Here is a 24,952-nt window from a genome sequence, read left to right as displayed (position 1 = left end):
TCGAGACCGTGGAGAAGTACCCCAGCCGACAGTACCAGGACACGTCTGAAAAGGCTAGAAAAGAAGAATAAAATACTCACAATCCATAGCTTGGTGACCCCAAGGCAGGATAAATTGAGGGAAATAATGGTGAAAAAGGAATGGAGCCAGGTGGGGAAGAGGGGGGGGGATGAAGTGGTGGAGAGGGCGAGAAATGAAGACCGCTGAGAATATGATGAGGGAGTAGAAAGAGAGTTGTACGTCGGCTGGAGGTGAGCAAGTCTCCGTGAAGGGATTGGCTGGCAGCCTGATCCTTCAGGCTGTCACAGCCCACCATCCTCTGTGTGGCTTAGCGCCGGCACAAGCGAGACTCCAATAGGCTTCGTGGCACCGTTGTATCACGTGATTCTATATGACGGATCATATGATATTCCGGAGAAAAATCGGGGGCGCACCCACTCACCAATCATAACCGGAGGAAATAATGCAGTCATGCTTTATGCCTGAGGCAGGCACGGTTGCCCACAATGCCTGACATAGTTTTCTTCTCCAAGCCCCTCTTTCTCGAGGCCTTTCAGCACTATCCTTTCCTCCACTTCAGTACCTGCTGGCAATCTGATCGCGCGGTTATCTGGTGTCTCTTGCCTTCTGCCAGCACGACTGGAGCAGTGTCAACTTTTCTGCCCGGTAGAGGCCACTCCACTGCAGACATTGCTCTTACATCTACTTATACATATATATAGCCATCGGTCTACCCATTTGCGCGTCGAAACGACTTGAACAGGCACCATGTCTGACAAGCTTACCAGGTATGGTCCCTTGTGATGTAATTAATGCCATATACACAGAAGCATTTCCTAATCCGATTTTGTTTATAGAATTGCTATTGTCAACAGTGACAAAGTAAGTTCGAAAGTGCCCCGCTGTCGATTGTATAGGTATACGACTTTTTTGCTCACGCATACTTTAATCAGTGCAAACCGAAGGTACGCGGCACACACCTGCTTTCTATTTCCATTTACAGGTTGATACTTATATATTCTCAGAAATGTCGCCAGGAATGTAAGAAGTCTTGCCCCGTCGTCCGTACGGGTAAGCTTTGTATCGAAGTCACCCCCGAATCGAAGATCGCCTTCATTTCCGAGCGCCTCTGTATCGGTTGCGGTATCTGTCCTAAGAAATGTCCTTTCGGTGCGATCCATATTATCAACTTGCCGACCAATTTGGAAACCGAGGTCACCCACCGTTACTCCGCGAACAGTTTCAAGCTTCACCGTCTTCCCATGCCTCGCCCCGGACAGGTCCTTGGTCTCGTCGGTACAAACGGTATCGGAAAGAGTACCGCTCTGAAGATTCTTAGCGGAAAGCTGAAGCCTAACCTTGGACGTTATGACAACCCTCCTGACTGGGAAGATATCCTGAAATATTTCCGTGGTTCCGAACTGCAGAGTATGTTTCACTTTGGAGCCGTGTGGGAAGGAAATAACGGTTGCTAAAATTATGTAGACTATTTTACCAAGGTGTTGGAAGACAACCTGAAGGCCGTTGTGAAGCCTCAGTATGTCGACCAGATCCCTAGAGCAGTGAAGGGTCCAGTCCAGAATGTCGGCGACCTCATCAAAGCTCGTGCTCAGATGGACAACATGGACCACATCCTTGATGTCCTTGGTATGTAGAACTTACACTCTTGGCTCGTTCCATCGCTAACCAGGACTTTTTCACAGAGCTTCGGCAAGTTCACGGACGTGACATTGGCCATCTTTCTGGAGGAGAGCTTCAGCGATTCGCCATTGGCCTGGTTTGCGTCCAAAAGGCCGACGTGTAAGACGGATTTGTCTGATTTTATGCTTGTCACTTTGGTTCTGACAGAGTTATAGTTACATGTTTGACGAACCCTCTTCTTATCTTGATGTCAAACAACGTCTCGCTGCCGCCCGTACCATTCGAGAGCTTCTGCGACCCGATGACTATGTTATCGTTGTTGAGCACGATTTGGCTGTCCTTGACTACCTTTCCGATTTTGTTTGCGTGCTTTACGGAAGACCTGCAGTTTATGGTGTGGTCACATTGCCCTCTTCGGTTCGTGAAGGTATCAATATCTTCTTGGATGGTCATATCCCAACTGAGAACCTTCGATTCCGAGAGGAATCTCTCACCTTCCGTCTCGCCGAAGCAGGTGATGACTTCCTGGTTAACAGGGACCGTGCTTTCAGCTATCCAAGCATGGAGAAGACTCTTGGTAACTTCCACTTGAAGATTGATGCCGGTAACTTTACAGACTCGGAGATTGTCGTCATGATGGGAGAGAATGGTACCGGCAAGACCACCTTCTGTAAGATGCTTGCTGGCGCCGAGAAGCCCGATAACGGTGTCTCAGTACCCAAGTTGAACATCAGCATGAAGCCTCAGAAGATTACCCCCAAGTTCCAAGGCACTGTTCGTCAGTTGTTCTTCAAGCGTATCAAGGCGGCTTTCTTGTCCCCACAGTTCCAGACCGATGTCTATAAGCCCCTCAAGATCGATGATTTCATTGACCAGGAAGTTCAGAACCTGTCCGGTGGTGAATTGCAGCGTGTTGCTATCGTCCTAGCTCTCGGAATTCCCGCCGACATTTACTTGATTGACGAGCCTAGTGCTTATCTCGACTCCGAGCAGCGTATCGTGGCCGCGAGGGTCATCAAGCGTTTCATCATGCACACCAAGAAGACCGCTTTCATCGTCGAGCACGATTTTATCATGTCGACTTATCTTGCTGACAGAGTCATTGTTTTCGACGGAAAGCCTTCCATCGATGCGCATGCCAACACCCCCGAGTCTCTGGTTACCGGTTGCAACAGTTTCTTGCGGAGTCTGGATGTTACCTTCCGTCGTGATCCCAACAGTTACCGTCCTCGTATCAACAAGTACCAGAGTCAGATGGACCAGGAACAGAAGTTGAGCGGCAACTACGTAAGTCTACTGAGTTAGTATTGCACACAAATTTTATGCTGACGTTTATATCCTTAGTTCTTCTTGGAAGACGAGAGTTGAAAAGGTTGTCCCAGGGAAGCGTGACCGCGACCGTCATAGAGATTATGATGATCGCGACCCCCACCGGCGGCAAGATCCACGTCGCGGGAAACGGAGGGACCTTCGGTTAGTGGCGTTTTTCGGCGTTACCAAGGCTTCAACTCGAACTAGGCGGCGCCGTCTTCGTGGTGTGCGCCCTCTTGGTGATATGGATGGTGCTTCGGAGGAGGAAGACGATGAAGAAGACAACAATGACTAGGGCCGGTGGTCTACCTGTTCCAGTCCGCTTTGCTGCGTCCGGTTGTCGTCTCATTGTTGTCCTTCTCACACCCACACCCACACCTCTGTCCGCTAAATTTATCTTTTTGTCTTCGCCATTTTCGTACGTGGAGACATAGGACCCTAGTTCAAATGGGGGATTTTTGGGTAATGGTTTTTTGGATGGCGTGATCATTCGGAGTTGTGATTGTCAAAAAGTTTTGATGATTTTATGGCATAGATGGTCACTTGACCGGCATGTAGATGATTCAGCGAAGGCAAAGGGACTGGATATAGGTCAAGATAGCTGACCATAGTTCATATTCTTCACTTGTCCGTGAAATAGCCTTGTTGCTTACACGTATTGTATATATGGTAGTCAAATGAAGTAGGGAGTATTCACATATTGCAATTTGGGTGTGATACTGGGTACGCCAAAGTACCTGGTTATGTATGGAATTAAGAGATTCCAGTGAGTCAGACCTTTTGTATCCCAAGTGCCGTTGCAAAGATCGTTAGTATCTAATGGGCCCTGGTCTAATCGACGACCTCTGTGAAGTCTCTGATCAGACAAGAGTTGTCTCTTACAATAGTGATGTATAGTATATTTTAAGTTTCTTTTTCGTCTTTTACGCACTCCTGATGACATATTTGTTTAACTGTTAGTGCTCAAATACCCCGGATAGTAACTAAGCCTGGATATGGATATATATCTTCCCGTCTCAAGAGAACAACCAACATCTGGTTCTAAATGGCAGCATATACAAACCAAAATAGATCCATCAGCAAGAGGCGCCTTTCTCTGTGTTTAAGATACCTTCCAACTGAAAGCCGTGTCTTCCATTGCGTTTTCAGAGACTTGGGTATGGATCAGTACCCCAAGCCTTGATGAACCTGTGTATCTGGAAAATACGGAGCACAGGACAAAATAAAACAGGAAATATATCATGAACAGCACATAATGATCTCTCTGCAAGCTCTGGAAAGATGTACCGAATCTGATCTCTAAGACAACTCTGCAATACAAGTCCAGGTTTGAGTAAACCCGCAGACTCGTTCAACATGACCTGTCTTGAACAAAAAGAAGGTTCGTGACAATATTTTGGTATCCTATGATAAAGGCACTGGATGTTTCTTGTCATTGATCTTCTTAGAAGGATTGTTGTTGTTGAGGTGTTAGATAGATCTGAATCATATATTGTGGTTCATTAGAAGGACTATGGATTGGGGCAAGACAATTTGTCTTTCTTTTGACAAGAGAGATACTGGATATATGTTCAACCATCTATTACCTAGCATAGGTAGACTGTTTTGGACTATGCGCTTGGAGAATTACAAACTATCTGGGCACATACGTGTAATTAACCGAGGTCATCATTAAGAGGCACTGGGTACTGCTAGCCTTGGGGCGGACATATTGATATCAAGGCTAGGTAGGCTGCTCGGAGTATGCTCTGCTATGGACCCCAAAGGGCTGAGCTTAGGGACTGTACTCGAGTAGCGAGAGAAAAACGATGATCCGAGTGCTGGATAGTCTAGTGCACGTGTTGAATGTCAAGAGGTTGGAATAACCGTTATATTGCCAGTGCCTAGAGCCCTTTTTGTTCACTTGAAATTGATGTATTGACTTCCTAACTGCATACCCATTCATAATAATACTTAAAAATACTTAATCTTCCTCGATCTCCCCTTCCTCACTACCAGAATGAACAGCCTTCTCCTCCTTCTTGGCCTCCTCTACGGCTGGGGTGCGCTCGCGACGGTCTTTGTCACGCTTGGGACCTCCACTGCGCTCCCGTTCGCGGCTGTCACGACGATACCGTTTAGCAGAGCGACTGGCAACGCTTTCTGTGTCGCTATCACGCCTGCGCCGACGGTCATTGCTGACGGTGCTTCGAGTGTCCGCACCGTAGTCCAGTTCGTCCCGATTGCCCCGTGGATCACCGCGGGTGCGATAGAGTCTTTCACGCTCTTCTTCCCGGTCGCGGCGTTCGCGGTCATAGTGACTGAGAGAACGAGTGCTTCGTTCACGATCACGATCACGATCACGCTCGCGGTCACGGTCACGTTCGCGGTAGCGGTCCCTATCTCGGTCCCTTTCTCGATCACGTTCTTCTCGCCTCTCTCGTACCGGTGAGAGCCCACTAACTTTCCGGTAGGAACGCTCGCGGTCTGCCTGGGCTTTACGCCGGTCTGCCTCGTACGCATCTGGCTCCGGGGTACGACTAAGGCGACTAGAAGCGCCTCGCCTCTCGCCTCTATAACTACGATGATCACGCTCACTGCGGTCATAATGATCACGTCGGCTACCACGATCTCGGTCACGGTCCCGATCAGTGTCCTCTTCCTTCTCCTTTAGGCGGCGAATGACCTTGTCAAATGCAGCCTGTCGAAGCTCATCTGATTCGATGGCCTTATATTCCTCGTATTTTTCAACCCTGGGCCGCACTTGTTCCCAAGTATCTGTCTGTCGGACAGGAGGCTCCAGACGTTTAATCCGCGAGCGTAGGGCATCAACAGCACGGCGCTGATGACGATCAGCCGCATGCTTTTCCTCTTCAGTACGTCGAATTGCTTTATCCTGAATGCGCTGGAAGATAAGTTGAAGGATCTCTTGATCAAGATTAGCTGTGCGGCGATCAGCAAGCACGACAGCATGGAATTCCTCAAAGGTAGTCTTGGGCGTAACATCAAAGCGTTTGTCCTGTGAAAGGTGTGTTAGTAGACAGAGACATATAAGTGAGGGTTACTCACATCAAGAACATCCAAAACATCATTTCGCGGGCCTCGAAGTGACCGCTCTTCTTCCTCAACCACATCCCAAAAGAGATCTAGGGGGGATGAACCCGAATTACCCAAGATTCCAAGATAACGCGGGTCTTCTTTAATCAATGGGTAGATATTCATCCATTTGCTGCCGGCCTTGATCTTGCCCTGAGACCTCAGCTCTTTCAGAAGTTCAGTAAACTGCTCACGAGCATGGCGCTCTTTTCTTGCCTTTGCGGCTTTCTGTTGTTGACGCGCATCATTGAATGCCCGTTCAAGAGACTTGATATGGTTTTCAAAGACAGTCAAAATATCTGACTTGCTGAGGGATTTGAACTTATCGTCATTTTGCACCTGGTCATTTGACTGAATGATCGCATGCGCTTCAGACCACCGTGTGTACGGCTCGAGCTCGAGTGACTTCAAGATGTTCACCAGCTCATCCATTGCAGCTTTGCGCTTAACGGATTCCTGTTCGGCGTGCTCTTTCTTGAGTTCAAGAACGTACTCCTCGAATAATTGGCGCCTTTCATCCTCATCATCCGTAGATCTGAAGATAGTCTCGCCCTCAATAATCGGCCGAATGGTCTTCCAGCGACTATAATGCTTGATTTCAGGATGACGCTTCAGCATGGTATTGAAATCTGCTCTGAGCTTAGCGAATCTTTCTTTCGCCCGATCCTTTTCCTGCATGCGAACCTCGACCGCGTATTTTTCAAAGGCTGCCTTGCGGTCTTTGGGGTCTTTCAGAGCACGGTATTGAGGATCCTTAACCGTTGCGCGAATAGTTTGCTCCCAAGACCAATCGGGTTGTACATTGTGGCGTCTGAGCATTTTCATGAACGCATTTTCTGCCTCCTCAAGTGAGCCGTACTCTGGCTCTGTAGTCGCTCCCAACATAGGGGCAGCCACAAGCCCATTGGCATCACCAGAGCCATATCCGCCACGCCTATCACCATATCCTCGGTCGTAGTCGTCGCGTTCACGCTGCTGTGGATACGAGGAAAATGAGCTAACACCGCCTGCCACAAACGTTGGCGCCCTATGCGCATGAGTTAGTACGTGAAGATCCAAGAAAAAAGATATATAAAATGCTCTGAGATCAAAAGACATACGCTGCGGGCGGAGGTTGGGCCGTCTGAGCTTGCGCCAAAGCATTTTTATAGACATCTGGTATCTCCCAAGTGCTTTGCTTGGTCTCCGTATTGTACCAGTACTTTCGACCACCATCGGCAGTATACTCTTTCCATGGTTGATTCGCCAAAGCACGCTATCGAATGAGACAAGGTTAGTATATACAAACGTGGAGTATGGGAGGAAACGTACCTCGACGGGCGTCATCAACTCCGCAGGCTTATTCCATTGTGTGGCTTTTGTCTGGACATTGTAATAGTATACCCTTCCATCGGTGTTGCGAGCCTCCTGCCAAAGAGAAGGCGCCCCTGGGCCATTCATCGGATTCATAATGTTTGTGGAAAGTTCCCCAGAGGAACAGTGCTGTTGCTCAGATGGAACACGCGCGAAGCTCGAAAAAGTAGTGTCCGAAGCTCTGCCTTCGTTTCAATCAAAGATGTTTGTATTGTTTGCACCCGTGCCCCATACACCGAGCATCATCTCCGACAACCCTCGAAACTCTTTTTAAATTGGACGTACATTGACAGAGTCCATTGAGCAGTTCACTCTAAATTTCGTGATTGTCGCGTGTCGCTTGCTACCGCTAATCGGCAGATGGGTATGCGGTAGTTGTTCTCACAATGCCGAGCCTCGAAATCCCTGGGGAATTTCTAAGACATTCTGTGTTAGATACAGTTGTCCCGCATGCTTCAGATATAGATCTGGAGGCGGCGCTGACGTCTGCCTTGGAAGGGGGAGCGGATGATTTATCGTCTGTTCTCTCATTTGTACCTCAGCGCTCACTTCTATTCTTTGGTACGCAGATACCTGGTCTCCTACTCGAGCTGTCTCTTACTCATAGATAGTATTATACAGATGAGTTCTGCACCGCCCGCATCGTTTTGAGACTCTCCAACTGCTCGCAGGCGAGCCTAAAACAGCATCTTCAGCACCTGGAAGTGAGGCTCGACGTCTTCGCCATCGATCCAGCTGAAACAGTTGCTGAGAACCCTACACCTACTAGGGACCTAATATTCTCAGGGGTCGTTAACAGAGATGAAGAGCCGCTGGTAGTAGTGAATGAATTTGAAGGAGAGGCAGGGAGCGGTAACCATGTCTACGTGATTTGGAGCATTGAGACATTTCTCAGTATGGGCCGCCATGTCTAAAGTCTACTACTCATTTCACTAACCATGCCAGAACGCCCTCGCATACGGATTCAGCACCCCTCTCTTCTATTTATTGCATCCGTTAGCCTCAATCCGTCTGAAAGTCGACAACAGGAGTCCCGCGACGACGACTATCTTCCTTCATTGATTCCCGCATCTATAAACATTCTGCAGCCATTGTCGTCTGATAACGCTTTCCCACACAAGGATCCTTTTCTGCCAGCGTCTAGACTTCTGCGAGTTGTACCAGCACAAAATAGCGAAGATCCTATTTATAACGTCCAGCAACAATCAGGTCATCCGATACGGGTTGTGCCTGCAGCCAGTGCAAGGATACGATACTCTCGGTTGAATTCTTATTCTGGACGGCCAACAACCGTGGCAAGCCTTGATTTTGAGGTGACACCGTTCCTCAGTTGTGAAGTTGTCTTCGATAAAGCAGAACTCCACATGTCAGATGGGAAAATCGAAACCCTCTCTGATGCTTCAGAGCTAGTTCCGCCCATATCGTGTCGTCCACGGGATGACGTTACTTTAGTGTATAAACTGACACCAGAATATGGCCCAGATCCTAATCCCTCGACAACGGTGATGGTCAGCATCTTGGACATCCGTTTGGAGGCCACTATTAAACTATCAGACAATTGCAACCCGCAGATTCTGATGCAATGGAGGACAAATGTTGATTTTTCCATGGCCCTCAACCCTACGTTTGGTGGACCGAGTCAGGCTTTGCAACGGACCAACCGGCCCGCTAGTCTTCCTATGACGCCGAATCAATCCAACACTGCAACCGGAGGGCCTCCTAGCAGAAGCTCCTTCCGAGAAAGGGCGTATTCTGTAGCAGATATGGGAGTAACCGTGTCATTTTCTGGCCCTGCGAGTGTGGTGGTCGGGAAACCCTTCTCTTGGAACGTTTTCATTGTCAATCGGTCAACAACGCCTCGTAAATTCGCTTTGATTGCCATTCCACGAAGGAAGCGAGCCGATCCAAGGAGTCACGTAGCCCGACCATCGTCTTCTTCGCTCACAAGTCGACGGGAGGATCAAGTTGCCGAGGCCGTGACAGATGATAATATCGTTCATGCCATGCAGAAGAGTGTGGCAGGGCAAGAGGCCGAACTGGTCTGTCTGAGCACGGATCTCCGGGTCGGGTAAGTCTTACCTAACTGCGCAAATGATCTACTTATATTACAGATAGACTGATTCGATGTGTTTGGATAGTCCACTTCTACCAGGAACATGTTTTGCGACAGAACTAAAGCTGCTTCCGTTGGCAGTGGGGGCGCTCCATTTAGAGGCCGTGCGTCTTGTGGAGGTCAACACGAATGAGACGACAGACATCAAAGATCTCCCGGATATCCTATCCTTTGATAGGAAAGGAATACCACCTTAGGATACGACTTAGAGTACCGTACATACACAATATCGTCATGGAAGGCAGGAAAGCCTCCTGTGTTCATATAATCTAGACTTTCATGTGATTTAGAAACCGGCGGCTAACATGCAGGGAGAGTATTCTGGAGCAACACTTCCATTATTACATACTATTTATAACAATGGAAGCGATAATAAAAGACAGTAAAAGAAAAAAAGGGGCCAAAAATATATTCTCGGCTGGTAAATCTTACAGTGAACCAGTCTATTATTCAAACTAATGATTCGGCCCCAGAGACAGAAAAATTATGCAAAGCGGAAGGCGGCGGCAAGGCGGACACAATGACTGGGCAGCTGATTCAGAGTGGGATTGGATCTACGCGCCCGCAATACCACCACTTGAATTAAATAGGTACGGCAGCCTTATTGCCTCTTGACACTGACACACGACAATCTGAAACCCCATCAAGATTCCATCCTCCCAAGCTGGACAGGGTGATCGACCTTCATCACTAGCTATTTAGTGGAGACCTATCCCTCTGACGTCGGTCCATATTCCATATATTTTTACTGGGTTAGCGTTGTGGGTTTCTTGTCCGACTTGCCTCCCTTCTTTTGCCCTTGACCTCTCCTTTGCGTCATACTGGCTGGATCCCGCCGAGCGGAATCTTGCCTTCGCCTTCGATCCTTTTCCACTCCCATTATCTATTAATTTTCGGTTTTAATTAGCTTCACCATGTTCTCCGCGGCGCGTCGAAGAATTCTGGATGGACTCAACCGGAGATACATCTATGGCCGTTTGGTAAGTGTTAGAACATTCATGGCTTTTTTACAAACACCTTTGATATACAACCCGTATCTTTCTTGCACAACCACTGACAACTTATTAACTTCTTGTATATAGCCCTTGCTCCACAGCATAATCTTCCTCATCGAAATGGCGGTTGCGATGCGGTTGGCGGCCAAATTCAACTCCTACTATGCGGAGAAGCCGGGTAAGCCTCTTATTGGTACCTAAACGCATCAAAGGCAACAAGCTAATCCAGTCTGTAGTGTTGACTACTATGGTGACCAATGCGGTAAATATCCCTTATGATAGCGTCTTTGTTTTCGGCAAACACAACTAATCTTGAATTCTGTAGGTTCTTGGCGGAGTTGCGGATACAGTTGCGCAGCTGATTACGGCGTTCAGAACTCGACCGGGCCGACCGAATTATGATCCTGGTGATCTCATCTCAATCGAAATTCACGATCTTGATAAGGAGAAGCCACCGGCTCTTGGGGAGCTGGGCCACGCGAGACAGTTGCCTCCGCCTTTTGATTTTGAGCGACTGACCCGGTTCATGTCATATGGTTTCTTCATGGCACCGATCCAGTTCAAGTGGTTCGGATTTTTATCTCGGACATTCCCTCTCACCAAGAAAAACCCGACCATTCCGGCCTTGAAGCGAGTTGCTGTAGATCAGTTGCTCTTCGCGCCTTTCGGTACGGCTATCTACGGACTGCAGGATGCATGGGATGCTAACAGCGCTACAGGTCTGGTGTGTTTCTTCACCTTCATGACACTCGCTGAAGGCGGTGGGCGTAGAGCCTTGACCCGTAAATTCCAGGACGTTTACCTCCCTACTCTTAAGGCCAATTTCGTCCTCTGGCCAGCTGTACAGGTTCTTAACTTCCGGGTCGTTCCAATCCAATTTCAAATTGTAAGTTGTTGCATTGTTACCCCAAGACAACAATCCGAGACTGTATAAGGCTGACTTCATTGTTCTCTTCTGTAGCCCTTTGTGTCCTCTATTGGTATCGCTTGGACTGCGTACCTGTCCTTGACCAACTCTTCTGAGGAAGATTGATTAAATCACCTGCGATGATGACATGAATGGTTTCGGGTGGGTTTCGGATCGTCAGTCATTTCATATCTGCCGCTCTCTATTTTAGTTTTTCTTGTGTCACTAGATGTTTTCCGGGCGTTGTATATCATCGTTGGGGTTCTGCTGCCTTATTCTTATGGCTGGTGTCTAGGTCTTTCCCCTTTCGGTGGGACGGTTCAAAAGGTGTCAATTTCACTACTGGTTGTTTTCACACGCATATCATTAAACAAGGTGTAACACCATCTACACATTGTTTCACTGAGCTTTGTCATATGATTCTCGCCGTAGACGTTGAGGTGGTATAGTGCCAATCGATGAAGTGCCATGGATGATTCTTTCTGTTTCCACTCCTCGGATAAGGTAAGGAGAAATAGGCAAGAGGGAGGGGCAGGACCCCTCTACACTTACGTACGAGAACGGCAGAGCGGTAGTATATAATTCCATTACTTGAAGCAAAGCGATCTACATTAGCTAGATCCGAGGCTATCGAGAATGCAAACATCTAGAGGGCCCTGAGGTCCCCGGACCCTTCCGTCATCATTGACATCAGTCCCGCAACAGTCCGATGCGTCAGCGAATCTCTCACCGGTGGCCCCACCAAACGAGACAAAACAATGTGCCTCTACCCCGCCGCTGAACCGATCGCTTCTATCAGGAGACTGCTGTTCACCGTGAAACGTATTGAGTATTTCTAGTCTTCCCCTCGCTCATTTAAAAGGTACTCCGCCCACCTTCTTGCTGCTCTGACCTTCCACGCTGACCACCCCCACCTTTTGTGATAGAACATCGTCCATAATGTCTCTCTCCAACAAGCTTGCCATCACCGATGTCGACCTCAAGGACAAGCGCGTCTTGATCCGTGTATGTACCTACACCAAATGAAACCCGATCATTCGTGCGGACCAGCCAATGCTAATGTTTGACAACTAATAGGTCGACTTCAACGTCCCTCTCGATGCGGAAAAGAACATCACCAACAACCAGCGTATCGTCGGTGCTCTGCCTACCATCAAATATGCTATTGAGAATGGTGCTAAGGCCGTTGTGCTCATGTCCCACCTCGGCCGCCCCGATGGCAAGGTCAACCCCAAGTACAGCCTGAAGCCTGTCGCTGCTGAGCTGGAGAAGCTGCTTGGCAAGAGCGTCATCTTCGCCGAGAACTGCGTCGGCAAGGATACTGAAGAGACTGTGAACAAGGCCACCGGCGGCCAGATCATCCTCCTTGAGAACCTGCGTTTCCACGCCGAGGAGGAGGGTAGCTCCAAGGATGCCGAGGGCAAGAAGGTCAAGGCCGACAAGGAGAAGGTCGAAGAGTTCCGTAAGGGATTGACTGCTCTTGGTGATATCTACATCAGTAAGTTCTTTAGGATTTCCAATCGAGGTTTGTCTTCCTATGCTAACCTTTATCTCTTAGACGACGCTTTCGGAACTGCCCACCGTGCTCACAGCTCGATGGTTGGTGTCGACCTGCCCCAGAAGGCTTCTGGCTTCCTGGTGAAGAAGGAACTTGAGTACTTCGCCAAGGCTTTGGAAAGCCCCCAGCGCCCCTTCCTGGCCATTCTGGGAGGTGCCAAGGTCTCTGACAAGATCCAGCTGATCGACAACCTGTTGCCCAAGGTCAACAGTTTGATCATCACTGGTGCTATGGCCTTCACTTTCAAGAAGACCCTCGAGAACGTCAAGATCGGCAACAGCTTGTTTGACGAGGCCGGTAGCAAGATTGTCGGCGATATCGTTGAGAAGGCCAAGAAGAACAACGTCGAGATTGTTCTGCCCGTCGACTACGTGACTGCTGACAAGTTCGCCGCTGATGCCAAGACTGGCTATGCCACCGATGCTGACGGTATCCCCGATGGATACATGGGTCTGGATGTCGGTGAGAAGAGTGTTGAGCTGTACAAGAAGACCATTGCCGAGGCCAAGACCATCCTCTGGAACGGCCCTCCCGGTGTCTTCGAATTGGAGCCATTCGCCAACGCTACCAAGAAGACCCTCGATGCTGCTGTTGCGGCTGCACAGTCTGGTGCCATTGTCATCATCGGTGGTGGTGACACCGCAACCGTCGCCGCCAAGTACAAGGCTGAGGACAAGCTCAGCCACGTCTCCACCGGTGGTGGTGCTTCCTTGGAGCTTCTTGAGGGCAAGGAGCTCCCTGGTGTTTCTGCTCTGTCAAGTAAGTAAGCGAAACGCAAATAATGTGTTGAAAGGGGGAAGCGTCGGACAGTTTCTCTTCGTGTCCAGCATGTCTTCTCGCTTATGAGCGACGTTTAACTTTCATAAATGTAATGTACATGAGATGATAAATTAATCCAAAATTAGCCATTCTGTTCATATTTTTGTCATGATAAGGAAGGTTCTGATGATAGAGTGTTATAACATAGTGTTGGGTCCTAAGCTGTGATTGTTTTAGAGCAACTAAGGTTGGACGACGGAGCTCAACCTGGTGTGGGAGGGAGTTTGGATTCGTTTCACAATTATATTGTAATATAGGATACGTGACGAAAAAAAACTGTCGCCACCTCTTCTCGCTTGTAAGCCTGCTGTCAAGTATCCCGTCATAGGTTGCCGCCTCACTGCACATCCTCAATCCCAATATAGTGCAGTTCAAAGAAGACTTGAAGTAAATTCTTCGAGCATCGAGATCTAGCTTAGCCCCGTTGTGAGGTTATGTATAGCGTTTCGTCTTGATATAATTGTAATTCCACGGTCAATTAATTCATTGAGCTGTCATTCATCTCGCGAACCGATACCACGCCACTCTGCATACTAACGGGATGCTTCGACCTTCTTCAGTTCCTCCCTGCAATCAAACCAACAATATTAGTACCATATCATGAAGTAATGTGAATAACCACAGTGACACCGAGCTCCTAGCAACAGCTGGAGCTGGGGCCACCGTGGCCACCATAGGGGACCAATACGCACTTCAACTGCTTCGAGAAGTCCTCGGCCGCATCATCATCATCCCAGCTTTCCTCCCACAGGTGACCATTTGCGCCGTTCGCTGATCCAGATGCTTGTTCGGTTTCTTCTTGTGGCCAGTCTGCAGACAGAAACCGTCGGTCAGCGCAACTCTCATTTCACGAAGCAATCGAAGCTTGCAGTAACGCAATCCGGTCGCTGGTCTTCCTTGCTATTTTCACCGGGCGGAATGCACTGATATTGTCTGACCTTCAACGGGGAAATCCTCGAATTCATCGTCTTCCTCCAACACGGGGGGCTTCTGCTGTTGGGGTTGCTGCGAAGCTTCGGGCTTATCGTGGGATTGCGTTGAGTTCGACATGGTGGGTGGGGGTGAGAACGATGTGTTCGGAGTAGAAGAATAGGTGGTCAACCAGATAGGCTTTTTAAGTGTGGGTATTCAGGAATAGCTCGAATGGGAAAGAACCGGAGCTAAACAGGTGGTGATTATTAGAGTTGATGGGAGAGGGCTTTTGGTTGTTGCTTTCTGTAAAGAAGCGCAGAGAGCGATCGAGGGCTTTGGGTTGGTCACTGACGCCAGACACCTGAAAGCCAAGACCGACAATTAGTAGTAGTTAGTTAAGGCCAACCCGGTTTGTGACTAATTAACGTCCATTTCTACACAAAAAGGAAGTACACACCCTTTTTGAGGCTCTCGGAACTGTCGGAGACACTGTGGGTTTTGAGATCTCTTAACTAGTAATTCTTAAGTTCACAATTAAATCAAAAGGAAAAAAAAGCCCGCATAAAAGTTAAAGTAGCAAAACCAGGACTGATCGGATATACGCCTACCGAATTAATTCACTGAATGGGACCAAAGAAGAGAATGTATGCGTTCATAATATTCTCATTAAACCAAGGTATTAACAGTACTAGGTCCTTCCATCCACTGGCAGGTCATGGTTCTTTACCCTTTATCGCATGGCCGAATGCTCCGCCTCGCCGCCATAGTGGACCACGGCTCTACTCCGTACTTAACCCATTCATCTTACTTATCGCGGCTCTTATGACCATGACCTTCTTTTTCTTTCCTACATATTGTTCTTGATTTCCCGCTTTTCCTTCCTGTATCCCAGAAGGTTATGTTCCTGGAACCCTTTCACATCCTTGAACCGTATCTGATGGGAGAGTATACTATATTCTTCCCATTCTGTTTGCTTCCGTCTCTTGGGGTTTGCTCCCCTCCGGCTTGCGCTCTGACGTCTGAGAAAAATTGATTACGATTTCAATCCATCTTTCGTTCCATCTCGTATCCATTTGCGACGGTTCGCGCGACCTGCACCCTTCGCCATGCTCAAAGTAGGCTCGTGGTTATATGGCAAGAAGGCTGGTGCCAATGCCTCGACGCAATCTTTGGACTCGTTGGTTGAATTGCGGGACCGTGAGTGTTTCTTTAGCAATCGCCTCAATGTGCTATGCGTGCAGTGATGTACTGATTTGTGTCTCGTCGAATGTGTAGTTGAGGATGCTATGCGGGGTATGTACTTCTCATTTACCGTGGATGCCCGAAACACCGTCAAGATATATACTCATGTTATCCGAAAATAGCTGCAACCCTAATCCTGAATGATGACGTTGACGGCGCCGAAGATGGCCTTTCGGAAGGAATTTCGTCTTTTCACAATGTGTGTATTATCTGTGATGGAGGAGCATTACCACCGCTCTTTCGGATCCACAGCGACACTTTGGATGCTTTTACTTACAACCCCCTTTTCTTCATTTATAGCTTGGACGAGGGGTTGTTGCATTTATCCGGGCGACACTGGGATTTGAACAGGAGATTATGCGCCAAGGTCCGTGGATTCTTGGTCTCTCGGCAAGAACTAGGTTGATCACTGACCCCTGGCAGCATCGGAACGACTCAATACGGCCGAGACCAGTGCAGCCAATGATCAACATAAGGCTCAGCACAACTCCCATGCTCCTAACACTTACCACTCACCGATTTATTCGCCGGGCACCGAGTTCGCTCTTTGTCAGGCGATGGCTCAGCTCATGAGTGCTGTTGTGGGTGTGCTTAATGAGAGCCTTACAGAAAGTATCAAAGGGTTCTATAAAATGAGAAAGGCATACATCACGCTAGACGGCATCCTCAAGATGGAGCAGGCATATATGCAGTCAATTTCCGGTAGTGTGTCTCCTGCAGACCAAGGCGAAGCATCCAAACCCGACCCGACAGCCACCGTGGAGGCTAAAGGGCTATCCCAAAGGTTGTCTGATCTAAGTATCTCTCAGGATAGCAGCAAATCTAGGCAGTCGATTGAGTCATCGACGCCTAATCCCGCGGATATGCTTAGCCACGATCCCGATTCTGATATCTTCAAAAACCAGATTGATGTCTTCGTGCACTCTGGTTCTAACTTTTGTTTTGGTATTCTTCTTCTTGTTATCTCCATGGTTCCTCCGGCCTTCAGCAAACTGCTCAGCATCATTGGATTCTACGGAGATAAAGAGCGGGGACTGAGGATGCTATGGCAAGCTAGTAAGTTCAACAATTTGATCGGGGCACTTGCTGCTTTTGCGATCCTCGGTTATTATAATGGTTTCGTCCGATACTGCGATATTATGCCAGACCCAGTTCCGGGAGAGCAGGGCGACGTGCAGGGCTATCCTCAGCAGAGGCTCGAGGCCCTATTAGCGCAGATGAGGCAGCGATTCCCCAAGAGTCAGCTCTGGCTGCTCGAAGAGTCCAGGATGGAAGGGGCGAACAAGAATTTGGAAAGATCTCTGGAGCTTCTATGCGGTAAAGAACGCAGTCCGCTCAAGCAGGTCGAGGCTTTGCGGGTGTTTGAGCGGAGCTTGAATGCGATGTACCTTCACAAGTATGAATTGTGTGCAGAAGCATTTCTCGAGGTTTGAGCTCCTCTTCAAGCGGAACTTGTGTATGAACCTGCTAACGAGCGCTTAGTGTGTGGAGTTGAACTCCTGGTCTCGCTCATTATACTATTATATTGCAGGAGCATCTCATCTCTCCTTATACCGGAGCACTATCGTAACAGACGCTAAACAGGCTGAAGAGCACGCAAAAAAGCTACAGAGTACTTCCGCACTGCGCCAACGTTTGCCGGAAAGAAACGCTTCATGGCACGACAATTACCTTTCGACGTATTCGTTGCACGAAAAATTGCCAAGTGGGAAGCGCGAGCGAAGGAGTGGAGTGTGCCCCTTGTGGAGGCAGTCGGCGTTGATCCCATCGAAGAGATGATCTTCTTTTGGAACGGACATAGCCGGATGACACAAGCACAGCTAGAGGAATCAATGCAGAAGCTCGCCTGGTCCGAAAGCGACGAAAACAAGATGTGGTCCCGAGAAGGCCCCGAAGAGAAGGCAATTCTACAGCTATTGCGTGCCGCCAACTTGCGTGCGATGCGTAAACATGACGAGTCCCGACAATTGCTTAAAGAGTCTGTCCTCAACCATGACAAGTCTCTGTTCACCGGTCATCTTAAGGACAACTGGATTCATCCAGTGGCCCATTTCGAGATGGCGGCTAATCTCTGGATGGAACGTGCCGGTTATATAGCCGCTCACGATGCTCCGGCTACCGAGTCCAAGGCTGCTAACAACGAGGAAGTTACACCACTCGAAAGACAGCAGGTGCGGGAGTGCAAGGAATACCTTGAAAAGGCTGCGAGGTGGGAAAGCTACGAGCTGGACGCTCGTATTGGTCTCAAGGTGACCGCTGCCATGGAGGCAGTGCGCAAGTGGGAGAGCAGGCACTCTACTCCCACCAATTGATGAATTTATGTATTACGATCATATACATGTATCTGCATGAGCTCTCTTTGCAAGATATACGATGGGTAGAATATATGAATAGAGGACTACATGGTGGTTTGAGGAATTACCGCAACTGCCCAACAGACTATTGAAACATGGCTCAACTCATAGACAGCTTTGTTACCCCCTCTGTCCTACACAGGTTGCCTATGGCTTGCTTGTATTTGGTTGAAACGTTAATATTTCGTTCGAAGATATCGCGGGTACATTCTTGATTACTTATGAGTCAAGAAACTGCGCATGAGCGTCATGTTATTTAAGATGGCTTTGCAGTCCCTAGACGTCTCACGTGACACACGATGGACCCGGTCCACTTTTCTTGGTCTTTCCCCAGCGATCGTCCTTTTTAGCGTCCAAAACGCTCTCGGAAAATATTCCGCAGAGTGGTTCAGCAGGCTTGGCGAATGAGTTGAACGCGGATATTATGCCACTCAACTACAATTAGCTTTGAAAAAACCGAGCAGCGACTAATAAGATGTCACGATTGGACTTCCACTGGCATCCCTGGATTGCTGGTGACTGCGGGTGAATGATCATCAATACGGGCTTCAGCCGAGCTGCGACCCCACTACATAACTAACTTAGCGGCGAATGAATTTACCGGCAAATGAAGATGTGGTCGGACGTCCGATTACGGTCTCGGAGTGGTGACTCGGTTAAGACAGCTTTGTCGCCGGCCGTTGGAGAAGAACTTTATATAGTTCTGGTTCCTGTCAAAATCGCTCGAATTGCCTAGACTTTCGATTTTGCCTGGAACCAGTGACGTTTAATCACACTGCTCGGTTGCTCTTGTACGCCAATTTGCGTTTACCACTCCTGTCTCACCGGGAAATCATACCTTGGGGACTCTTCAATACCTTACAGAATTTTCTTGGCAGCCTGCGTTATCTACGTCATTTGTGAATGAAGCCATGACAAGAGACGAAGAACGCTCTTCATTGCATAGCTCTCTCGACGATGATAGCAATTCACTAGAGCAGCGGCGCACCAACTACGATGAACGGCCCAACACAGCGCTGGAGAAGCAGAGCACGGCGGCCTCTGCCCTGTCAGTCTTTGAACAACGCGCGCAGTCGGTAGTTTCAAGAATTCGCAGTCGAGAACCTGGTCAGACTGCACGCTTCACGCACCCTCTGACACATACCAAAACATCGACTGATGTGATTGTGGACTTTGATGGGCCTGATGACCCATATCTCCCGCTTAACTGGAGTTTTAGGAAAAAGGCTATCACCACTGTATTATATGGGCTGACAACAATGGGTATGTAGCTCTTTGCCTCCATAATAATTCTATAGAGTTCTAACAAAGCTTGAATTACAGGTGCGACTTGGGCCAGTTCGATGTATGATCCAGTGCCTTATTTTATGTTTTCCGTAATAGCATACTGACACAAGGACAGCTACTCCACAGGCACGAGACAAGTCGATGCGGAATTCGGTGTTGGCGAGGAAGTTGGTACTCTTGGTACAGCATTGCTGCTGTTCGGATTTGGTAGGTTCTAATGCTAGAAATCTCACCCACATTAAGGTATCCTTGGCTAATGCCACTTTAGGGCTCGGTCCGCTTGTATGGGCACCGTTGTCTGAAGTCTATGGGCGTAAACCCGCCGTTTTAGCCCCATACTTCATTGCCGCTGTATTCTCCTTTGGTACCGCTACCGCCAAAGATCTGCAAACTGTTATGATCACTCGGTTTTTCACCGGATTCTTTGGTTCGGCACCTGTCACTAACACTGGCGGTGTTCTGAGTGATATCTGGACCGCGGAACAGCGAGGAGCAGCCATTGTTGGTTATGCTATGGCCGTAGTTGGAGGACCGGTGCTGGGACCCATCGTTGGTGGTGCAATCGTTCAAAGCTATCTTGGTTGGAGATGGACTGAATATGTCAGTGCTACCTTTTATTCGTACCATCACCGACAGACTCTAACATCTATTCTTCCAGCTCACCGGTATAATGATGATGTTCTTCCTCCTGATGGACGTTCTGTTCCTAGATGAAAGCTACCCTCCGGTACTATTAGTCTACAAGGCCCAGAGACTTCGATTTGAAAGCGGTAACTGGGCTCTCCACGCGCGCCACGAGGAATGGGATGTCACATTCAAAGAACTCGGCAACAAATACCTCATCCGCCCCTTCCAGCTCCTGACAACCCCAATTTGTTTCTTGGTTGCCCTTTACGCCTCATTCGTTTACGGTATCATCTACCTCAGTTTGGCCGCTTTCCCCGTTGAATTCCAAGAAGTCCGAGGCTGGAATCAAGTTGTCGGCGCATTGCCATTCCTGGGATACCTAGTCGGAATCCTCTTCGGCGCGGCCGTCAACCTCCTCAACCAAAAGTTTTACGTCAAGCGCTTCAAAGCAAACAACAATTTCCCCGTTCCGGAAGCCCGCCTTCCCCCAATGATGCTAGGATCCGTTTTCTTCGCCGCAGGCATGTTCGTGTTCGGCTGGACCGGTCAACCAGACATTCACTGGATCGGCCCCATAATAGGTGCCGTGATGATGGGCTTCGGCTTCTTCACCATCTTCCAAGCCGCCCTCAACTATCTGATCGACACCTTCCAGAAAGTCTCCGCGAGCGCTGTGGCAGCTAATACTTTCCTCCGGAGTGTCTTTGCCGGCTGTTTCCCGCTCTTCGCCAGTATCATGTTTCGCAAGCTGGGTGTACCCTGGGCTGCTAGTGTGCTGGGCTTTGTTTCAGTTGCCCTTATACCCATTCCGTACTTGTTTTACATCTTTGGAAAGCGCATCAGAGCTGCTGGGGAGTGGTCTCGTGATTCTGTATATGGACACTGAGCGCCCGCTGTCTTCGTGACTAAATGATTATGACGACATCATGTTCAATAGATATGGTTGAGTAATGTTTTATTTCTGTTGATTCGTGCTTCATATACCCCTTGGCGAAGCAAGGATAAAAGTTATTGTTGTTTTCGTGATCCTCTAGAGATACCAGAGCTGTGACTTGGGATACAGGCGATTCTTTAATTACGGGACTGATTATATGCGAATAATAACAACTTGGTTTAATATCAATTATGGCAATGAATACAAATATAAATGTGTAGTCTCAAAATGAATAGTGGAAGGAAAGTGGCCCTGTTGGACAAAAGTCACAAAGGTTATATAAGATAAAGAAAATAGAATGAATGTGTAACAAAAGTCACCAATTTGGACAAATAAGTGAGGGATGGAGGCTGGTTCCGTTCTTTTTCTTTTTCTTTTTTTCGCTCTTCTTTTTCTCAATATTTGGTTTTTTCTTCTCTTGCTCTCTATCTCCCCTGTGTATTCTTTTGTTTTTTTTCTTTCTTTCTTTGTTTTTTCTTTTCTTTTTTGTTTTTTGTGGAAGGATGGAATTGGAACATAAAGGTAAGAAAAGCAAATCCTCAACCAACCACACCCCACAACAATATAATCAAGACTTCGTACTCCGTTTCGTAGTAAACCTCCTGGCCAAGGTAAGAGCCTTACCAAGAGGATTCCAATTGGCACTCTTCATCCTCCCCTTAACAGAGACAGACGGGACACGAGCTGTGCTCTCAACGGTCCTCGTCCTCTCCACCAAATTCTCCTGTTTGGCATTATGCAAAGCCAGCACAGCCAGATGGCCCAGGAAAGTAGGATGCTCGAGTAATTCCTCGAGGCGAACATGGAGACCTTCTTGCTCGAGACCCCAGGCCAGCTGGCCCATGCTGAAGATGTCGCCGCCCAGGCCGAAGAACGAGGAGTTGAGTTGGAAGGGCGGCCGGGGGGTCTCCGGGTGTCTGTTCGGGAGGACATCTTGCCAGGTTTTGTTGAGGATGTCGGAGTGGACGAGGAGCTCGGAGATGCTTCTGCTGTTGAGGTTGGAGGTGAGGAAGTGCTCTTCTGTTGGTCTGGGGAGGTCGTCGATGACTTGGCAGGGCAGGGAGCGGAGGGTGGATGGTGAGGGGAGGGCGATTTGGGGGTTGGTGATGAGGCTGTGTGCGGTTTCGCAGAGCATGTCGAGGATCTTCGCGGCGAAGGCGGTGTTGATTGCGCTTCTTTCGGAGTAGGCGAGCGTGATGTCCAGCTTGCCGTCGCCTGTTGGCTTGGATACTACCGTGATGTCGGTGAAGTTGTCGACGACGCCCACGCCGCCCATCCGGTACATGTTGTCGTCGAGCTGCATGTGGCCCTCGTACTCGACGTTCTGGTGGAAGACGGAGGTGGTGAAGAATGTGGAGTCGGGCCAGTCGGTGCAGTTGCGGATTATTTCTCTGAATCCCAGGGACTCGTACGGCATGTTGGCGACTTGTTGATCTTGGAGGTAGCGGAATATGTCGAGGCCGGTCCAACGGTCTCCGAAATTGACTCTGACTGGGATCATGTTAAGACAGGGTCCGACGGTGCTTTCAATACCCGGGATGGCTGTGTTTCGGCCGCTGATGGTGAGGCCGAATACGACGTCGGATTGTGCAGAGAGCTTGGCCAGTGTCATGGCCCAGGCTGACTGCATGACCGTGGCGAGCGTGACGTCGCCGATAACTGTAGCTGAGATCTCGATGGCCTTCTTCTGCGCCGTGAAAGAGCCGATGTGTTGGAAGTTGTTGGGTGTCTGTCTTCTGATGATATCGGTCATCCTAGAGCCCTGTAGAAGTGTCGACCAATGCTGATAATGTTCTGGAGTGATACTGCCAGGGAGCATGCGCATGTAGTTCGAGAAAGAGGATGTTGGGGGAATAGGGCTGCCCTCGTAGCCCATTTTGATGGCCGACATGATTCGTGGCAGGCAGACGCCGTCAAACTGAGTGTGAGACATTCTGATCAGGATACGATGATGATCGGTATTCTTCTTCTTCACGACGTAGAACTGCACATATTGTTCGCCTTGTCGGGGATCCTGTTCTCGGTCACGCTGTTGTAGGGACTCAGTGTACTCATCCAGACTCTGCTCCGTCTCGTGAACGACAATCATTGGCCGCATCTTTCTCAGCACAACCTGGAAGAATTGGCCATGGAAGCAGACAAACACGGTCCGAAGGATATCGAAAGCGTCGACAACTTGCAAGAAACTTTCTCTAAGTCGTCTAATGTCCAATGGACCTTTACCATCAAGGAAGAAGTAGTTCAACATCCACCTGGACTTGAAGAGACTTGCGGTGATTGACATAGCCTGGAAGTCTGTAACGGGGAGAACGTCGGCAATTCCACCTCGGAAGACACCAATCTTGGAGCAGATGCTGGACTGCAAAGATGAATCGTCGATTGGCACAGGCCGCAGCACGGATATCTCGTCGGGTGAAACTGCCCTGGTGATGACGACCGGTGACTCTGGGACTTTCTCACTGAGCTGAATGGCCTGTGTATGAGTTTCAAACACTGCGGGTGTATCCTTAGCAACGACTATGGCCAGCATATCCTCGAACACCGGATTGCCGAAGACATCTGCTACACTCAACGAGAGACCTTCCTCTCTAGCAGCGCCAACCATTTTCATAGCAGTTATACTATCGCCGCCTAGCTTGAAGAAACTGCCTTTGCGGTTGACAATGCTAGGAGATAGGCCTAGTGCAGAACTCCACAGCGACCATAGCCGTTTCTCAAGGTCAGTTGATTCCCTAGTATCTGTTGACGTTCTACTACAGTTGGTCAAGGTCAGCGTAGAGTCAGAAAGATTCCCTTCACGAGGCATCCGTTTCGTTGTGAATGAACCCTCCGATGCTTCAATATGAAGCTCATGAACGGTAGGTATAGCTAGCGTTCCCTCCTTGAGCATTCGGGTGATTATCTCATTGACGCGGATGTCAATCAACTTCTTTAGAGCATCACTGTTGAGCACGTCCGAGTCCATCAAAGCAGAGTTACTCATAGCCGAGGAATCATGGCTTGGGGCAAGCTTGAGTTCCGATACCAGTCTGGACGGGCGCTCAATAAAGCACGTAAAGACTTTAGCAATAGCATTTGCCAAGTCCTTCGCTTGACTGTCGGACACTGTGTCCTTCCAGTATCTAAGCATGATGCCCTCACGGCCCTTAGTTGTTTCAACATTTACAGTGACAGGATACTCGGTCGGATCATGTGCCCTTTGCATCTCAAATGATATAATCTTGTCACCGGAGTCTTGAGGACCTGAACGATTTTGGATGGATAGAGTTGTGTTGAAAAGTGACTGTCCTTGTTGGCCAAGATCATGCTGGATCTGTGCCAGGGAGCAGTTCTGGTGTGGAAGGTTTCCAATATAATCACTCTGTACCAACTTGGAGACATCCTCTAATGTCTGACCCGACGTGAACTTGACTCTACAGCACAGCATGTTAATGAAAATACCAACAGCATCGTGGATTCCAGGAACGGGGGAATCACGACCAGCGGAAGGATAGCCAAAGCAGATGTCGTCTGAACCCGTGAAGCTCCGAAGAACAAGTGCCCAGGCCGAAAGCGTTAGGTTAGCAAGAGTGACGGAATTACTTTCGCAGACTTCTGCAATTCACCGAAGCGGTTAAAGCTCATTAAATAAGAGCCTAGCTGACGATCACCGCTTGACTTAGTAGAGAACGAGAGATGGCAGGGACGAGCTCCGGTGAGGTATTGTTTCCAGTGTTGCAACGCTTTGTCATGTGCTTGGCTCCTGGTGTACTTAATATAGTCACTGTAGCGAGGCCCGGATCCTGCAGGGAGCTGGTTGTTGTATGCCAATGCCAGGTCCCTGA

The 24,952-nt window shown here is 48.8% G+C and overlaps 8 protein-coding genes across 8 annotated transcripts; 5 read left to right on the top strand and 3 right to left on the bottom strand.

Moving 5' to 3' along the window:
• Positions 1-545: 545 nt before the first annotated feature.
• ANOM_008296 (ATP-binding cassette domain-containing protein) lies at positions 546-3,247 on the top strand (the record flags this gene model as incomplete). Its single annotated transcript, XM_015553552.1, has 9 exons — positions 546-666; positions 723-788; positions 858-882; positions 954-965; positions 1,026-1,428; positions 1,486-1,647; positions 1,704-1,800; positions 1,857-2,945; positions 2,986-3,247. The coding sequence occupies exons 2-9, from the start codon at positions 769-771 to the stop codon at positions 3,245-3,247; spliced, it is 2,070 nt and encodes a 689-aa protein (XP_015403841.1). The 5' UTR covers positions 546-666; positions 723-768.
• Positions 3,248-4,915: 1,668 nt separating this feature from the next.
• Positions 4,916-7,536, bottom strand: ANOM_008295 (snoRNA-splicing protein PRP40; the record flags this gene model as incomplete). The annotated part of the gene is made up of 4 exons (XM_015553551.1): positions 7,339-7,536; positions 7,128-7,282; positions 6,001-7,054; positions 4,916-5,950 (listed from the first exon to the last, which is right to left on the bottom strand). The coding sequence occupies exons 1-4, from the start codon at positions 7,474-7,476 to the stop codon at positions 4,916-4,918; spliced, it is 2,382 nt and encodes a 793-aa protein (XP_015403847.1). The 5' UTR covers positions 7,477-7,536.
• A 230-nt stretch (positions 7,537-7,766) lies between these two features.
• Positions 7,767-9,690, top strand: ANOM_008294 (TRAPP trafficking subunit Trs65 domain-containing protein; the record flags this gene model as incomplete). Its single annotated transcript, XM_015553550.1, has 4 exons — positions 7,767-7,941; positions 8,002-8,274; positions 8,326-9,448; positions 9,519-9,690. 4 exons carry the CDS (start codon positions 7,767-7,769, stop codon positions 9,688-9,690), a joined length of 1,743 nt encoding a protein of 580 aa, XP_015403843.1.
• A 398-nt stretch (positions 9,691-10,088) lies between these two features.
• Positions 10,089-11,557, top strand: ANOM_008293 (Mpv17/PMP22 family protein). The gene is made up of 5 exons (XM_015553549.1): positions 10,089-10,473; positions 10,576-10,666; positions 10,725-10,750; positions 10,814-11,374; positions 11,450-11,557. Exons 1-5 carry the CDS (start codon positions 10,408-10,410, stop codon positions 11,519-11,521), a joined length of 816 nt encoding a protein of 271 aa, XP_015403845.1. The 5' UTR covers positions 10,089-10,407; the 3' UTR covers positions 11,522-11,557.
• A 598-nt stretch (positions 11,558-12,155) lies between these two features.
• On the top strand, positions 12,156-13,720 carry pgkA (phosphoglycerate kinase pgkA; the record flags this gene model as incomplete). The annotated part of the gene is made up of 4 exons (XM_015553548.1): positions 12,156-12,257; positions 12,322-12,400; positions 12,473-12,893; positions 12,954-13,720. Exons 2-4 carry the CDS (start codon positions 12,335-12,337, stop codon positions 13,718-13,720), a joined length of 1,254 nt encoding a protein of 417 aa, XP_015403844.1. The 5' UTR covers positions 12,156-12,257; positions 12,322-12,334.
• Positions 13,721-14,305: 585 nt separating this feature from the next.
• On the bottom strand, positions 14,306-14,822 carry ANOM_008291 (proteasome regulatory particle lid subunit SEM1; the record flags this gene model as incomplete). Its single annotated transcript, XM_015553547.1, has 3 exons — positions 14,306-14,339; positions 14,465-14,582; positions 14,711-14,822. 3 exons carry the CDS (start codon positions 14,820-14,822, stop codon positions 14,306-14,308), a joined length of 264 nt encoding a protein of 87 aa, XP_015403848.1.
• Positions 14,823-15,790: 968 nt separating this feature from the next.
• Positions 15,791-21,080, top strand: ANOM_008290 (putative MSF drug transporter; the record flags this gene model as incomplete). Its single annotated transcript, XM_015553546.1, has 12 exons — positions 15,791-15,881; positions 15,960-15,977; positions 16,049-16,125; positions 16,227-16,293; positions 16,350-17,353; positions 17,409-17,428; positions 17,518-18,196; positions 19,159-19,543; positions 19,604-19,625; positions 19,683-19,774; positions 19,836-20,167; positions 20,226-21,080. Exons 7-12 carry the CDS (start codon positions 17,582-17,584, stop codon positions 21,078-21,080), a joined length of 2,301 nt encoding a protein of 766 aa, XP_015403846.1. The 5' UTR covers positions 15,791-15,881; positions 15,960-15,977; positions 16,049-16,125; positions 16,227-16,293; positions 16,350-17,353; positions 17,409-17,428; positions 17,518-17,581.
• A 616-nt stretch (positions 21,081-21,696) lies between these two features.
• Positions 21,697-24,720, bottom strand: ANOM_008289 (nonribosomal peptide synthase Pes1; the record flags this gene model as incomplete). Its single annotated transcript, XM_015553545.1, has 1 exon — positions 21,697-24,720. A coding segment is annotated over one exon (3,024 nt), but the record flags the coding sequence as incomplete, so codon positions are not given.
• Positions 24,721-24,952: the final 232 nt, after the last annotated feature.

Source organism: Aspergillus nomiae (assembly GCF_001204775.2).
Source record: "Aspergillus nomiae NRRL 13137 chromosome Unknown contig00305, whole genome shotgun sequence".
Lineage (NCBI taxonomy): Eukaryota > Fungi > Ascomycota > Eurotiomycetes > Eurotiales > Aspergillaceae > Aspergillus > Aspergillus nomiae.
This window is presented reverse-complemented; position numbering and strand designations above follow the sequence as displayed.

Excerpts from the sequence above, each read along its gene's own strand:
- ANOM_008293 (XM_015553549.1), top strand. The coding sequence starts at position 10,408 with ATGTTCTCCGCGGCGCGTCGAAGAATTCTGGATGGACTCAACCGGAGA. Across the intron at positions 10,667-10,724 it reads CTACTATGCGGAGAAGCCGG|TGTTGACTACTATGGTGACC; the intron begins GTAAGCCTCTTA and ends TCCAGTCTGTAG. Across the intron at positions 10,751-10,813 it reads CTACTATGGTGACCAATGCG|GTTCTTGGCGGAGTTGCGGA; the intron begins GTAAATATCCCT and ends TGAATTCTGTAG.